The sequence below is a fragment of the Cebus imitator genome, unplaced genomic scaffold (assembly GCF_001604975.1).
Source record: "Cebus imitator isolate Cc_AM_T3 unplaced genomic scaffold, Cebus_imitator-1.0 Scaffold461, whole genome shotgun sequence".
Lineage (NCBI taxonomy): Eukaryota > Metazoa > Chordata > Mammalia > Primates > Cebidae > Cebus > Cebus imitator.
In genome coordinates this window covers 1,521,088-1,537,145 of record NW_016107776.1, presented here as the reverse complement: position 1 = coordinate 1,537,145, position 16,058 = coordinate 1,521,088, and the positions used below count along the sequence as shown (strand labels likewise).

At 48.5% G+C, this 16,058-nt stretch overlaps 1 protein-coding gene across 3 annotated transcripts in view; it reads right to left on the bottom strand.

Moving 5' to 3' along the window:
• Positions 1–593: 593 nt before the first annotated feature.
• KLHL22 (kelch like family member 22) overlaps positions 594–16,058 on the bottom strand; it is a 45,051-nt gene continuing 29,586 nt past the window's right edge. For all 3 annotated transcript variants that reach the window (XM_017512113.2, XM_017512115.2, XM_017512116.2), the window contains 3 exons: positions 12,651–12,843; positions 5,456–5,689; positions 594–1,514 (listed from right to left, as the gene is read on the bottom strand). In XM_017512113.2, the coding sequence (XP_017367602.1) occupies positions 1,149–1,514; positions 5,456–5,689; positions 12,651–12,843 (793 nt within the window). In that variant the 3' untranslated portion in view covers positions 594–1,148. The remainder of the gene's footprint in view (positions 1,515–5,455; positions 5,690–12,650; positions 12,844–16,058) is intronic.

Here is a 16,058-nt window from a genome sequence, read left to right as displayed (position 1 = left end):
CACGCAGAGTGCAGGCTAAGTCTGGCAGTCTCAAGTGGGCAAGAAAAGCACCAGGACAGGTGAACAGGGGAGGTCTCAGCTGCTGTGCCAGCGTGGTCCTTGAGACTGGGTACCTAAGGGTCACCTGTCAAACCTGTAGCACATGCAGCTCTCCTCCCGAGCACACTCAGCTTCAGGAGGTTGGGAGGAGCTGGGCACAGGCCAGAGGGGCCACCCCCTGCACCCCGTGATGCTGCTCCCCTCCCAGATGCTGAGGCTCCTGTTCCCTGACCCTCAGGCTGAGAGACTCCTAACGAGCTAGACTGAAACTGTGCATGCTGCCCTGGTTGGGAGACAAGTTACACACCAGAGAAGATGCTCAAGTGGGCTGCACGACCACCTGTCGCCAGACCAAGACGGGTTCCAACTTTCCCACTGACTGCCCTGTTAGCTTGTGGAGTTTACTGTGCTTCCCTCTCAGGCAGGGTCTTCAGTGCCACCTGGCTTCTGGTCTGGGCTTCCACAGCCTCTTCCCCCAATGGTAGCTCTGACACCAGAAGCCATGCTTCCTGGGGATGCACTGTGGAAAGGAACTGAGACTGTGGCTGCAGGAAAACAGTTAACACCTTCTGTAAGATGCTTTATTTCATTGATCAACAACATGGGGTCTGAAAACCCAGCGGGAGGGGTCTTTTTATCACAGAGCGAGGCCCAGGCAAGCTGATCTCTGCTCCTCTGTTCCTCAGGAGTGCTCTCATCCTCCAACCTTGGCTGCTCCCACAGCCCCACCCCATTCACAGAAAAAGGGCTGCCACATGCCTCAGCCCCCCTGCCCAGGCTACCAGCTCCCAGTTCCCTTTGGAGAAGGGACTGATCCAGGCAGGGAGGAGAGAAGGCCAAGCCCCCCAGGGCTCACTGAGGAAGACCAAAGCCTTTCAGGAGCATTTCTCTGCTGTGATGTAATCCACAGCCTGGGATCTGCCTGGCCCTGAGACGCCTGCGGCAGGCTGGCCAAGGGGCTGGTGTGAAGAATGAGGGCAGGGCCCTCAAGCTGCAGCTGACAGGGGCAGGGGCCCTGCCGTGGAGTAAAGTGCTCTGGCCTAGGCTGCGTGGGTTTCACTGCCCTGCAGCCCCAGCCTCCCTTCCCTCTCACACCAAGCATGGGGAGCCTAGTCCTCACTGGAGTTGTCAAACTCTTCCCAGTCAGACACACTCATCACCTCAGAGGCAAAGTCCGGATCGGCCTGGCTGCGGTCAGGGGTCCCTCGAGGCGGCTCGAGGAGCAGAGAGCGGGGCAGAGTGAGCACACAGGCCGCCAGGCCTGAGATGGAGTTGTCCAGCTGGGGCCCCTCCTCCCAGCAGTCCTTCTCCATGTCATAAATGTGCACATAACCCGTGCGGCTGCCGCGGTTGTGTGAGCGGCCACCTAGCACATAGATCCTGTTGTCCAGCACAGCAATGCCAGGCTCACCGTGCCCAGCGGGGAGTGGGCAGACGGATGACCACTGTCCAGACGTGCAGCTGTAGCAGGCCACCTGCAAAGCCAAGGCCAGAGTAAAGCCTAGCACCTGCTGGGACGAGGCTGCCAGCTCCCCCACAAACCACTGACCAACGTGGCCACAGTTACCCACCACTCTAACAGGCCAGGTCCCCTGGAAGGATGGCAAAGGGCCAGTGTTGAAACACCCTGTCCATGGACTGGGCCACTGCTCTCTCGCCCAGGGATGGCCAAGTCTGCAGGAGGCTGTCTTCTGGACCCTCCCAAAAATGATCATGTTTCCTCTAGCTTTGCTTGGGCACAGCCCTTCCTCCAGGCCACCTGGCCCTAACTGGGTATTCACTGCTTTATTTCATTGAACAACAACATGGCTCTGCCCCTAAGTATGTGGCTGTGCCCCCATCAGCATGTGGTCATTCCCCATGTTCTGAGGGCACTGTTTGTCTCCTCTCCAGGAAACGGAAGCTGCCTGAGAGACATGGACTCCACTGAAATGTCTTCAACTTCCCCTGAAGCACTCAACACAGGCAGCGGGACAGGGAGAGGAGACGGAAGGTAGAAGTAGTTCCTTTTGGAGTAATCATCAACATTAACATTCTCTTGTCTTCAAAATTGTCCAAAACAGTAAACAAAGACATGGCAAAATGTTCAACCTACTAGTAATTCAAGATATGCAGCCGGGCGTGGTGGCTCACGCCTGTAATCTCAGCACTTTGGGAGGCCTAGGCGGGCAGATCACAAGGTCAGGAGTTTGAGACCAGCCTGACCAACACAGTGAAACCCTGTCTCTACTAAAAATAGAAAAATGTGCTGGGCATGGTGGCTCGCGCCTGTAATCCCAGCTACTCAGGAGGCTGAGGCAGGAGAATTGCTTGAACCTGGGAGATGGAGGTTGCAGTGAGCCAACATTGCCCCGTTGCACTCCAGCCTGGGCGACAGAGTGAGACTCCATCTCAAAAAAAAAAAAAAAATCAAAATCAAAATATCAGAGATAAAATTTTCAACTGTTAACTAGCAGCCACTGCAGAGAAGAAAAATCATAAAACCCAATGCTGGTGAGGGTGTGGTAAAGCTATACTACTATGTATCTGTGTGATCCAGAAAAGGATTTTGACAATAAGTATTATGAGCCATAAAAAACCTTATCTTCTTGACTGATTAGCTGTTTTTTGTTCTCTTACTACAGTGGGCAGAATAACGGCCCCCAAAGATGTCTAGTCCTAATCTCCAGAATATGCTACCTTAAGTGGCCAAAGGAACTTTGCAGATAGGGTCAAGGGTGCAAAAAAACGGAATAATAAAAAAAAAAAAGGATTAAGAGTGCAGACCCTGAGATAGAGCAGTTTTCCTGGGTTTTCCAGGTGGACCCATCCAATTGCACGAGCCCTTAATAGCAGAAGGGGAGGCCAGGGTGTGGTTGCTCACGCCTGTAATCCCAGCACTTTGGAAGGCTGAGGCAGGTGGATCACCTGAGATCAGGAGTTTGAGACCAGCCTGGCCAACATCGTGAAACCGTCTCTACTAAACATACAAAAATTAGCTAGGTGTGGTATCAAACACCTGTTATTCCAGCTACTCAGGAGGCTAAGGCAAGAGAATCGCTTGAATCTGGGAGGTGGAGGTTGCAGTGAACCGAGGTTGCACCACTACTCCCTAGCCTGGGTAACAGAGTGAGACTCCATCTCAAAAAAAAGAAAAACAAAATGGAAAGGTAAAGCCAGACAAGAGAGCTGAGAAGTGAGGAGGACTCACCTGCCATTGCTGGCGCTGAAGATGTAACACCCCTAAGCCAAGAAAAATGGGGACCTCTCTAGAAGCCAATAAGGCCCTCAGCTGACAGCTCAAAAGGAAATGGGACTACAACTGCCAGGGACTGAATTCTGCTAACCACCTGCGTGAGCAAGGAGGCAGATCCCCCCTAAGGCCTCCACAAAGGAAAGATGCCCTGACCACACCCTGGTTTCAGCCTGGCAAGGCCCATGTCAGAGGACTTATGAGTGCAGAATAAATTTATCTTAAGTTGCTAAGTTTGTGGTGATAGGTTACTGCAGCAATAGAAAACTAATATGCTGGCCCAGAGGATCTCACGAGCAGAGGGCCTTTTAAAATCAGATCACCAAGCCCCATCCTCAGGGCTTCCGAATCAGTGGGTCTGAGGTGCTTCCTAACACAGCGTTCCCAGGTGATGCAGACTCTGTTAGTCTAAGAATCACACTTTGAGAACTGTTGCAAGAACCTAAGGAAATAATCCAAAATACCTGAAAAGCTCAAAAAAGCAACTATTACTTGTCATGTTATTTGGAAAAGTTAAAACTTAGACACAGAAAGGATTATGAAGATTGAGTGTGAAACTGCAAAATGCCCAGGACAAAACTCACTGAGAAGCAGAATGGATGCTCTTTTTGTTGTTTCTTTGTTTTGAGACAGGATCCTGCTTTGTTGCCCAGGCTGGAGTGTGGTGGTACCATCACAGTTCACTGCAGCCTCAACCTCCTCGGCTCAGGTGATTCTCCCTCAGCCTCCCGAGTAGCTGGGACCATAGTGCAAGCCACCGTGACTGGCTAATTTTTTTTTTTTTGTATTTTTAATAGAGACAGGGTTTCATCATGTTGCCCGGGCTAGTATCGACTCCTGGGCTCAAGCCATCCACCTGCCTCAGCTTCCCAAAGTGTGGGGATTACAGGCATGAGCCACTGCACCCAGCTCAGAATGGGATGTTCTTTGACTATGATCAAAAAAGAGCATCCCATTCTGAGCTGGGTGCAGTGCATATATGGTCAATACTGAAAATGGTCATACTGAAAAGTAGTGCTGCAGGGGCCTGATTATGAATGTTTTTCCTCATTCCTTTTTTTTTTTTTTGAGACAAAGTCTTGCTCTGACACCCAAGCTAGAGTGCAGTGGCGTCATCTTGGCTTACTGCAACTTTCACCTCCCGGGTTCCAGCACTTCTCCTGCCTCAGCCTCCAGAGTAGCTAGAATTACAGGTACCTGCCACCACATCTGGCTAATTTTTATATTTTTAGTAGAGACAAGGTTTCACTATCTTGGCCAGGCTGGTCTTGAACTCCAGACCTTGTGATCCACCTACCTCGGCCTCCCAAAGTGTTGAGATTACAGGCGTGAGCCACTGCGCCCAGACATCCTTCTCTATTTTTTAAAGTTCCTGCAATGTGGTTATATTAACTTTATAATAAAAGTTTCTTTGTTTGTTTTAATAGAGACAGGGTCTCATTCTGTCACCTAGGCTGGGGAGCAGTGGTGTGATCATAGCTCAATGCAGGCTCCAACTGCTGGGCCTAAACAATCCTTCCACCTCAGCCTCCTGAGTAACTGGTACTACAGGTTTGTGCCATCATGCCTTGGCCTAAAGCCCAGGATGGAATGCAGTGGCATGACCTCAGCTTATTGCAACCTCTGTCCTGGGCTCAAGCCATCCTCCAACCTCAGCCTCCCAAGTAGCTGAGATTACAGGAATGCGCCACCACACCTGGCTAATTTTTTATTTTGTAGAAATGGGTTTTCTTTCACCATGTTGGCCAGGCTAGTCTCAAACTCCTTCCTGAGTTCAAATGATCCTCTCGCCTCTACCTCCCAAACTGCTGGGATTACAGGCATATGCCACCACATCCGGCCTAAAAGTTTTTAAGAATAATAAGAAAAGGTAGAAGTGTATGTGTATGATACTGTCATAGTGACATTTGTCCAAACTTATAGAATGTGCCATGAGTGATGCAGTCTCAACAACTGAGAGACATCCACCCCTCTGGAGTGAGAGATCTGCAGTGGGGAGGCTATAAGTGTATGGGGGAAAAAGGGGTGTATGGAAACTGTACCTTCCACTTAATTTTGCTGTGAACCTATAACTGCTCTAAAAAATAGTTTTAAAAGGCACATATTGCAATTACATTTTCCATCCACAGAAACTGAGAGGGTTGGGAAAGATGATGGGTGTGGACAGCCCCAGGCCCCACTCACTTGGTGCACATCCCTCCTGTAGCCAGCATCATTGTTGCTGCCCCCGATCACATACAGCTTGTTGAGGAGGGTCGCCATGCCGTGCCAGGCGCGCCGCACAGGCCCATCAGCCAGTGTGAGCCAAGTGTTGCTGCCTGGATCGTAGCAGTGTGTTTCTTTCAGGTAGTCCTCCCCTCTGCGGCCGCAGGTGATATACATCTTCCCCTCCAGAGTCGCGCCAGCGTGAGCATACACCTGTGTGGAGCCACCAGAACTGGTGTGAGAGAGCAGTGAGGAAAGGTGACTGGGTAGACTCTGTCAAGGCCACTCACCACTCCACACCTGCCTGACAATGCTGTGAGGCTTCACCACTTCTCAGTTCCTCCTCACATGCAGACGAGAATGTTCCCTCGATTCTCACTGGACATACTGTCCTAGTCACTGACCTCTAACCTCTTCCCAATAGGGGTTGTATCTATAGACTCAGAGATGAAATGTAACCTTTGTCTTTCCTTTGACTCTAAAGTTAACACCTACATGGGGAGGGGGGAAACTCCAAGAAAATAAAAGCATATTTTTCAAGTCAGTCTGAGAGAAGCCACAGAACGCTGAGGACTACTGACCCGCCCTCAGTGGCCTCCACCCCTCCCCGACTCCCACTGGCCATGCAATCCTCCCGGCCTGCTGAGCCTTTCAAAATCTGTTTGGAAATAACATCTACTGACTCATGATGTGGGGAGGAAAATACACACAGGTCTTGATTCTGGTCCTGAACATTCTGTGGGCTTTTTACTCTCCCTCTGGTGGGCTATCTCTATAGGGTGCAGCCTGCCCCCATCATGGGCACCCCTCACCCTACCCCTACCACTTTCAGAACCCACCCACTCACACCCAGCAGGCCAACAGAAGGCCCCAAGGCAAGGCCCTAAGTGTTTTGACGGTAGGAGACCCTCAGGGTGTGGAGGCTCCAGAGCTATGTCATCAGGCAGGTCAGTAACACTGAGGCTATGCGGGTGGCAAAACAAGAGGCTAGAGAGATGAACAGAGCAGTGGGAAGGAAGAACACACACCAAGGGTTTGGTTTGGGTTTTCTCCTATCACTGGTAAGGGTCTGGGAGGTTTTTCTTTTTAATTAAACTTTGCATTCTGAAATAAGTATAGAGTAACAAGTAGTTGGAAGCAATAATACAGAGGTCTCATGTGCCTTCTTTCCCCAATGGTAAGAGCCTGTGTTACTGTATCAGTGTCACCAGGATGCTGACACGAACATAGCCACAGAACTGTTCTATCACCACCAGGATCCCAAGGGGCCACCCTTTAGGGTGACACCCACTCACTTCCCTTACCCTAATCCCCTCCTTGAACCCAGGAAACCACCAGTCTCTTCTCTATTTCTACAATTTTTGTAACTTCAAGGGTGTTGGCTGAATTAAATCAGTATATAACCTTTCAACACTGGCTTTCTACCGCAACCCAGGTTCCACCAGGTTGTGGAACACATGTACAGAGTAGTTTTCATTTCTCTGGGATAAATACCCAGGATGGCAACTGCTGGGTCACATGATAGTTGGAAGAAACTGCCAGACCTGTTTTCCAGAGTGGCTACACCATCTCACATTTCCATCAGCAATGCATGAGCATAGTTTCCCTGCATAGTCACCAACCAGTATTTCGTACTGTCACTGCTTTTTATTTTAGCCATTATGAGGTTGTTCTCTCACTGTGGCTTTAATTTACATTTCCCGGGCCGGACACAGTGGCTCACGCCTGTAATCCCAGCTCTTTGGGAGGCTGAGGTGGGTGGATCACCTGAGGTCAGGAGTTTGAGAGCAGCCTGGCCAACATGATAAAACCCTGTCTCTACTAAAAATCACAAAAATTAGCCAGGTGTGGTGGCACGTGCCTGTAGTCCCAGCTACTTGGGAGGCAGAGGCAGGAGAATTGCTTGAACCCAGGAGGCAGAAGTAGCAGTGAGCCAAGCTCGCACCACTGCACTCCAGCCTGGGTGACAGAGTGAGGCTCCATCTCAAGAAAAAAAATAAAAATAAATAAAATAATAATAATTTACATTTCCCTAAGAGCTAATAATGTTACATATCTCCTTATATGCTTATTTGCCATCTGCATATCTTCTTCAGTGAAGTTTCTTCAGCTATTTTGCCCTCTTTCTGATGGGGTTATTTGCAGTATTTTACTGAGTGTTAAGAGTTGTTTATGTATGTATTTATTTGCTACTAGTGCTTTGTCAGATAGGTGGTTTGCAAATATTTTTTAATTTTGATGAAGTCCAGCTTATCAATTTTTCTTTTTATGGTGCATGCTTTTGGGGTCACATCTAAGAATTCCTTGCCTCAACCTAGATCCTAAAGATTTTCTTTTCTAGAAGTTTTATGGTCTTACATTTAAATCCATAAACCATTTTGAATTAATTTTGGTACATGGAATGAGACTTGGGTTGATGTTCATATTTTTGCCGATGGATGTCTAATTGCTCCAGTAGTATTTGCTGAAAGATATCTTTTCTCCACTCAATTGCTTCTGCACCTTTTTCCAAAATTATGCATAACATGACAGGGTATATTTACCTGGGTCTGTGGGTTTTCCACTGTTCCACTGATCTATGTGTCTATTGCTTTATTGATACCACAACCTTGATTACTGTAGCTATGTAGTAATCTTGAAATTGGGCAGATTCCTCCCATTTTACTGTTCTTTTTCAAAATTATTTGGTCTATTCTAGTTCCTTTGTCTTTATATATAAATTTCAGAATAATCTCATGTATATCTACTGTCACAAGTAAAATCAAATAAAAATTTAAAAAAATATATTCTTAAATTTATTTTATTATTATTTTTTGAAACAGAGTCTCACTCTGTTGCCCAGGCTGGAGTGCAGTGGCACAATCTTGGCTCACTGCAACCTCTTCCACCTGGCTTCAAGTGATTCTTGTGCCTCAGCCTCCCAAGCAGCTGGATTATAGGTGTGTGCCACCACACCCAGCTAATATTTGCATTTTTAGTAGAGACAGGGTTTCACCATGTTGGCCTGGCTGGTCTTGAATTCCTAACCTCAAGTGATACACCCTCCTCAGCCTCCCAAAGTGCTGGGATTACAGATGTGAGCCACTGCACCCAGCAATAAAAAAATTTTAGGCTGGGTGTGATGGTTCGCACCTGTAATCCCTGCACTTTAGTAAGCAGGCGGGCAGATCACTTGAGACCATGGGTTCAAGAACGGCCTGGGCAACATGGTGAAACCCTGTTGATACTAAAAATATAAAATTAGCCAGGTGTGGTGGGGCTCACCTGTAATCCCAGCTACTTGGGAGGCCGAGGCAGGAAAATCACTTGAACCAGGGAGGCAGAGGTTGCAGTGAGCCGGGATCATGCCATTGCACTCCAGCATGAGTGACAGAGCAAGACTCTGTCTCAAAAAAATAAACAAATTAAAAATTTCAAAAAAGCTTATTGTGTATTTAAAAGAAGAGTTCATGAACCAGGAAACCCCAAACTGGAAGTGGTATGAAGCCTTAATTCATAGCAGTTACAGCACAATGTACCAAGCATGAATGAGGAAGTATATTGTTCCCTACTGTGCATGCGGAGCTGCATAAGCTTTCTTTGTAATGCTATCACACGGAGGGAGGAAAGCTTACGTTTCAGTTACATGGCTATAGGCAGTTGGCCAAGGGGTATATCCACACCTCAGCTTCCACTTTCATTTTCCCTTAACAGTACAAAAACCTTCCTGGAAGTCTGACAGGAATACTAGTACTCCTGTATTAATACCATATCAATATAAGGAATACTGTATTAATATATGTATTAATTGGGTTTGGAAAAAACTGACATTTTTACTATTTGAGTCTTCCAATCCCTGGACTTGGCATGTCTCTCCATCTATTCGTATCTTTTACTTCTTTCATCAGCTTTTTATAATATTCAGCATACCAATCCTGTGGGGTTTTTTGTTTGTTTTGAGACAGAGTCTTGCTCTGTCGCCCAGGCTGGAGTGTGGTAGAATGATCTTGGCTCACTGCAACCTCTGCCTCCTGGTTTCAAGCAATTCTCCTGTCTCAGCCTCCTCAGTAGCTGGGACTACAGGTATCAGCCACTACACCTAGCTAATTTTTGTATTTTTAGTAGAGATGTGGTTTCACCACATTGGCCAGGCTGGTCTTTAACTTCTGACTTCAGGTGATCTGCCCACCTCCCAAAGTGTTGGGATTACAGGCGTGAGCCATCATGCCCTGCCAACATGATCTATCCTTTTTCATCCCCAACATCTGATCCATCAGCAATCCTGATCAGTTTACCTGCACATTACACTCTGAACCCTTCCATCTCCCTCCAGCTCCACAGCTGTGTGCCACCACAGGCTACTGCTGGATTTGGCCCACACCATGTGACAACCCAGAGCCAGCCTCGCTTGCTCTGCTCTCGATCTTCAGACTTTCTTCTTCTATAAGCATACCCCATACTTCCTCTCCTGCTCAGGAAAAGCTGTGAGCCCCTCTCCTGCCCTGGAAGGTCCTTCTGTTAGACTAGGCAGATGGTTAGACATGAACAGGGAAGTGGACTCCGGGCCAGCCTCAGTCCCTAGCATGTCCAGAAAAAACTATGACCTTTGAGACATGTTAACCAAACCAGGGGTTTCAAAAGCCCCAACCCCTCTTTCAGTTGAGCTTATCCAGCTCTAGCAGTTAACCCCACAAGAGACTTTCCACCCTAGGCAGCATGTGTTGTATAGTTTGCCCCAGTTTTGCCTGCTTCGAAAGTAACCTTTTGTTCATTGTAAGAGTAAAAACACACCCTGTGGGTGGAGGTTTAAGACTAATGAGACATGGGATATATACATTAGCATATACAGCCACAGCACATATGCTGCTAGAAGACCACCCAAAACATGTTTAGGAGTAAGACCTCTTCCCACCCATTTATGAATAATCATGTAAGACACTCCCATAAGGGAGGTTTCTCAGTGCCAGTTGGGGCAATCTCATTCTCGAGCAGCCTGCTCTGACTTGGCCTTGAGAATGTACCTTCGATTTTGCTTTGTTTGTTTGTTTGAGATACAGTTTCACTCTTGTTGCCCAGGTTGAAGTGCAATGGCATGATCTTGGCTCACTGCCAACTCCACTTTCTGGGCTGAAGTTCTTCTCCTGCTTTAGTCTACCAAATAGCTGGGATTACAGCTATGTACCACCACACCCGGCTAATTTTGTATTTTTAGTAGAGATGGGGTTTCTCCATGTTGGTCAGACTGGTCTTGAACTCCTGACCTCAGGTGATCCACCCACGTTGGCCTCCCAAAGTGCTGGGATTACAGGCATGAGCCACTGCGCCGGGCCCAACCACCGCGCCCAGCCCCACTTTTGCAATAAACTGCCTTACACTGGTATCTGTATGCTGTATGTCTCTTGCTTAAATTCTTTTAACCGAAAAGACAAGAACTGAGGACACATTCCCAGTAATATTTCCTCCCTTTGTAAATGGCAGGTCTAATTGACATCTCCTCAGACAGACAGTCCCCAAACAGTCCCTCCCTCTAGATTCATCCTACCAGAGCCCCCTCCCTGGAAATCCTTCAGTTCAGCCCCCTCTTCATTTCACTTACCGTAATTGTAACCACTTTATTGATTTGTTTGGTGGTTAAAAGCGGTTTCTCCTACAAGGCTGTAAACACCATGGAGTGGGAGTCTTTCTCATTTCTTCTCACCACTGGATTCCCAGGACTTGGTACATGGCGCTTAGCAGTTGCGGAATGAATGTGTGCATGAAGGAAGGAAGGAACACCGGCAGCCAGGACACAGCTGGTTGATAGCAAAGGCTGCCCCTCTGTGGCCAAGCTGGAGAACTGCTGCTTCCCCAGCTGCCATGGACAAAAAATCTGCTAAGCCCCTCCCACAACACCCACCTAGGAGGCTTCCCCCAACACCCTTCCTGGAATAGAATCCAAGAGCCCTTCTTGTCTCCTTGGTCTCAAGAGCCTCTTGATGTTCTCCATGAAAAATCTGCTTCTTTCTCCAAGATGGGGATAGAGAGTGTCCCTCCAAAGAGGCTTCCTTCTCCCAAAAGAAGCCGAGAGCAAGGAGCAGACCATAGCTTGCAGCTCACAGCTGCCCAAGAGAGAAATCTGTGTGGGCTGTGTGAATGACCTGGATGAAGAGCTAGATCCATTGGGAAGACACTAGCCTTGACCCCCTGAAGTCAAAATCGAAGTCCCTGGGGGGTTTAGGGGGGTCATGAGAGATACTGGAAAGAGGCTTACAAAAGCCAGAGCTCTTGCTAAACTCCCCGAGGCAGCATAGGCAGAACCTGCCCTCCATACCATCCTCTGCCTCTGGGGTGCTCGGGAATCCCTAAAGGTGCACCTGGCCCATAGCAGGTGCTCCACAAATGCTAAGCCAGTACTAGCAGGGTACGTACCCTGTTCTCAGAGGCTGAGACCTAGGAGGTAGGGGGTCAGCAAGGACTCTTCCTTCCCTGGAATGGTTCTTTGGTTTGGTTCTTATACCAGGCCCGAGTACCCCAAAGCCATAAGATAAAAGAGAGGCACCTCCCTAAAGCATCACTTTTCCACAATGAACATAATTCTAAACATCTTCAAATTAAAATAAACCAAGGTAGTACATATATGTGATGCACATTATTTTTTTCTTTCAAGTTGTCCCAATATTCAAACACAGGATTTAATACAAAAATAAAACCTCATAAGTTTTTTGGCTCTGGAAGGCCCCACCCTTCAGGTGGCCAAGAGGGAAGAATTCCGAGGATTGCCAATGAGCTGTGCTACTGAAAGCCCTCACCTCTCTCAGGACCTTTTCCTGTTTAACATCTTTGGAAGTGTCCCAGCTCGTCTCAGCTGTGCAAAGAGCAAATGTTCTACCCACACCTGAACTACAAGGCTAAAGCAGCTTCCCAGGGCCAAGGTGGTATGACAAGGTCTTGGGCATGTGAGACTCACAAGCAGGGGTGCAATTCTGGGCAATGGGGTCTGGATCCTTGATAAGCCTTCTCCCCAGGTGGGCTGGCTGAACCTCATGGGCCCCCCATCAATGCATTCAATGCAGGGTCTCTGGAGGGGCATGGATACTGCTGACTGAGCCTGGTTCCCTGACCTGGGACAGGCCTTGACACCTGGGCCTCTCGCTCTTTGCACATCCTGGGGAAGGAAATTAGGCAGGAGAAGCCCTCTCTTCTAGAACTTCCTTACCTCCCTCTTGAGTGGGGCCACATAGGCCCAGGAGTTGGTGGCAGGGTCGTAGCGCTCCACAGCATTCAGGTCATTGTGGTAGTCACGGCCCGCCACAGCGTAGATGTACCTGCCTACAACACACACGGACAGGTCGGCGTGCTCCTGCTGCAGGGACTGGATCTGGAACCAGCGGTTGTGCCGTGGGTCATACCTGTGCCGAGACATGAGGAAAGCACAGCACTGACTAAGCAGGGAGGCTGCCCCACAGGCTTGTACCTCTTGTTCTAGCCCCATTTCTTCTTTGCCTCAGCTCAGCCTGAACCCTCCCCCAACTGCCCCACATACCAGTGCACACCAATCTACAACCAGGCTAGCAGGCTATTACACATCTGAGCACAGGTGCTCCCCTACACATAGCATGGAAGGAGTGGCCAGGAGCCTCCTGTGTTTCCACCTAACTGTCCTCCTGGGCTGTCTGATGGCTGTTTTTTTTTTTTTGAGACAAGGTCTTTCTGTCCTCCAGGCTAAAGTGCAGTGGCAGTGGCACAATCATAGCCCACTGTAGCACTGTAGCCTCAATCACCTGTGTTTAAGTGATAGGATCACTTAAGTGATCCTATCACCTCGGTCTCCTGAGTAGCTGAGACTACAAGCACCCACCACTACACCAGCTACTTCTTTTTTTTTTGGTAGAGACAAGGTCTCACTATATTGTCCAGGCTCGTCCTGAACTCCTGGACTTGGGCGATCCTCCTACCTCAGCCTCACTGGCTGTTTGTACAGCCACTTTCATCTCACTTGCCTCACCTCATCGACCACATAGCCTTGCTCCCACTCAGAGGGCCTCCAAATACAGCCTCTTGACTAGATGGGTGCATCAGCCTCCTCATCAGCCTCCCAGCCTTGAACTTCACCCAGAACTCCATCAGGAGTGGTCTACTCAGGAATACCCTGCACACAGCACGCATCATACCCTCAGCTTTGTCAACAGCAGCATGTGCCAGGCTCTGGTCACCCCACTTTCACCTCCTCCCACCACGCTGCCAGCCCCGAGTTTCCTAACCTCCCCTCCACTCCTCAAGGTCTCCCTCTCTGGGAAAGTGGAAGTGTTAACTCCCACCCTGGACTGAGGGCTCTGTAAGGGCAGGGTGTGTGAGATTCCAGGGACCCCCTTGGGAGAAAAGGCACGGGGCTGGTTGCAGCAGACCCATGAGGGTGGGCAGGTTGTAGTGCAGGAGTCTGGCCAGAACCCAAGTAGGGCTCCTGGACTAAGCACCCACAGGGAGCGTGGCCTGCAATGTGGAGCAGAGATGATCACAGAGCCACAAGGGGCCAGGACTCAAGTGAGCCCAAAGCCAGTATCTGAAGCCTCCTTGCCCAACAGCCCACAAATAGTTATTGCCTTTCAGACAAGTGTTTTTATTTCTCCAGAAGAAGATCACTTCCAAAGAGAACAAGTCTAACTTCAACTGGCTCACAAGAGACTAACCAAAGTTTTCTTTGGCCTGTGCCCTATGCTGGTCAGTGAAAAGATCAGTTTCATCTTTTGCTCCAAAACACAAGTTAGGTGTGCTCTGCAGCTGCTTCGTGCAGCCCCTGCAGCGTGGCCAGCCCCTCCATGCCAACAAGGAATGCCGCAAACAGGAACCTCAGGAGGCAGGGCCAACAGAAGGAACGTGCACCTGGGTCTCACTGACCTGGTGTGAATCCTGGGCTCTGCCCTGTCTAGCTGGGTGTGCCTGGACATCAGTTTTAATCTCTTGGGGTTCACTCAGTTCTGCACCTGTCCAATGAGGTGATATCACCTGCCTAGAAAAGCTATCAAGAGGAATCACAAAGGATGAGCATAAAAAGGGTCCTTGTTAACTTGGGGGTTCTAATGGAACAGGGTTCATTTCTGTATTCCTGGACCTCAGTGTAGCCTCTGGCTCAGGGCAGATCATGCACTGTCTGTTGAATGAACTAAACAAAGGAATAAGATTACCAGCAATGAATCAACATTCACTCTACCAACATTCACAGCCCCTGCACTGTGGATGGAGTACAGTGCTCAGCACTACATCCAGAGGGAGTCTGAAGAGAGGCCAGGGCCCTGCCTTCCCCTGCAGAATGGACACAAGCTAACCAGGGCAAATAAAGGCTTGATATAATGACAGACACTGTGAAGGAAAGAGAGGTAAGGAGATGAGTGACTTGCTGGTCAGCGAGGCCTGGGGAGGGCAGAGCTCCCTTCCAGCGATCAGGAAAGGCCTCCTGAGAAGGCAGGGTCTGATACCTGCATGGCCTGAGGCACAAGCCAGGAGAAGGTCTGGCTGGGGACCAGCAGTCCCGGCTTGGTGTGCAGCACTCACAGAGGTCCCGTCAACTGACCGGGATGGTGCCGTTCACTGCCTTTTCTGCGTGCCATGCTCCTTTATGTACGAGTCTCTCCTCTCTGGTGTTCAGTCTGGCTCAATCGACATCTGTACCCCAAGTGTCTGCAACCAGAGTGAGACAGGGCCCTCCCGATGCTCCTGCTTGCTGCTTCTAGTCTATTGTTCTCACAGCTTTTTAAGCTGAGTTCATGTGGACTTGTGGCTTCAGATTTAAAGACACACACACAGTGATACCACATGTCAACAATTTAGACACAGCCAAAGTCCCACTGATTTCTTATTTCCTGCTGTGTCCTGTATCCCACCTCTTCCTCTTTATTAATTTTCCACTTTGTTAGAGGAAGTCCTCAAGTAATATTTTTCTAATAAAAATAAGCTTTACTTTTGCATATAATGATATAAATAATTTTAGTTATTGCTATGGACTAGATGTTTGGATTCCCCAAAAATCCCTATGTTGAAAGCCTAAACCTCGACATGATGGTACTAGGAGGCATGGCCTTTGGGAGGTGATCAGGTCATGAGGGTGGAGCCCCATGATGTGCTTAGTGCCCAAGACTACAGCTCTTTCTCTCCACCATGTGAGAACACAGCCAGAAAGGGCACTTAACAGGACTGAACTGGTCAACACCATGACCTTGGACTTCCCACTGTCCAGACAGTAAGAAATAGAGATTTGTTGTTTAAGTCACTCCATCTATAGCATTTGTTTTAGCTGCTCAAACTGACTAGGAGAGTCACTTTAACTCAGATTTATATCATCCTATTGTAAACTCAAGAGATGAATCCTAGATTTGGTACAAAAATATTTTGGAATTCTTGTTAAATTCAGTAGACTGTTTTTCTTCTATATTTCCATGACTTAAGCATTTTCATGACTATTAATGTTTTAATGTCTATTAAATTGTTTTTAAAATTAAATGTACTGACCAGGCATGGCAGCTCATGGCTGTAATCCCAGCACTTTGGGAAGTCGAGGCAGGTGGATCACCTGAAGTCAGGAGTTCGAGACCAGCCTGGTCAACATGGTGAAACCCTGTCTCTACTAAAA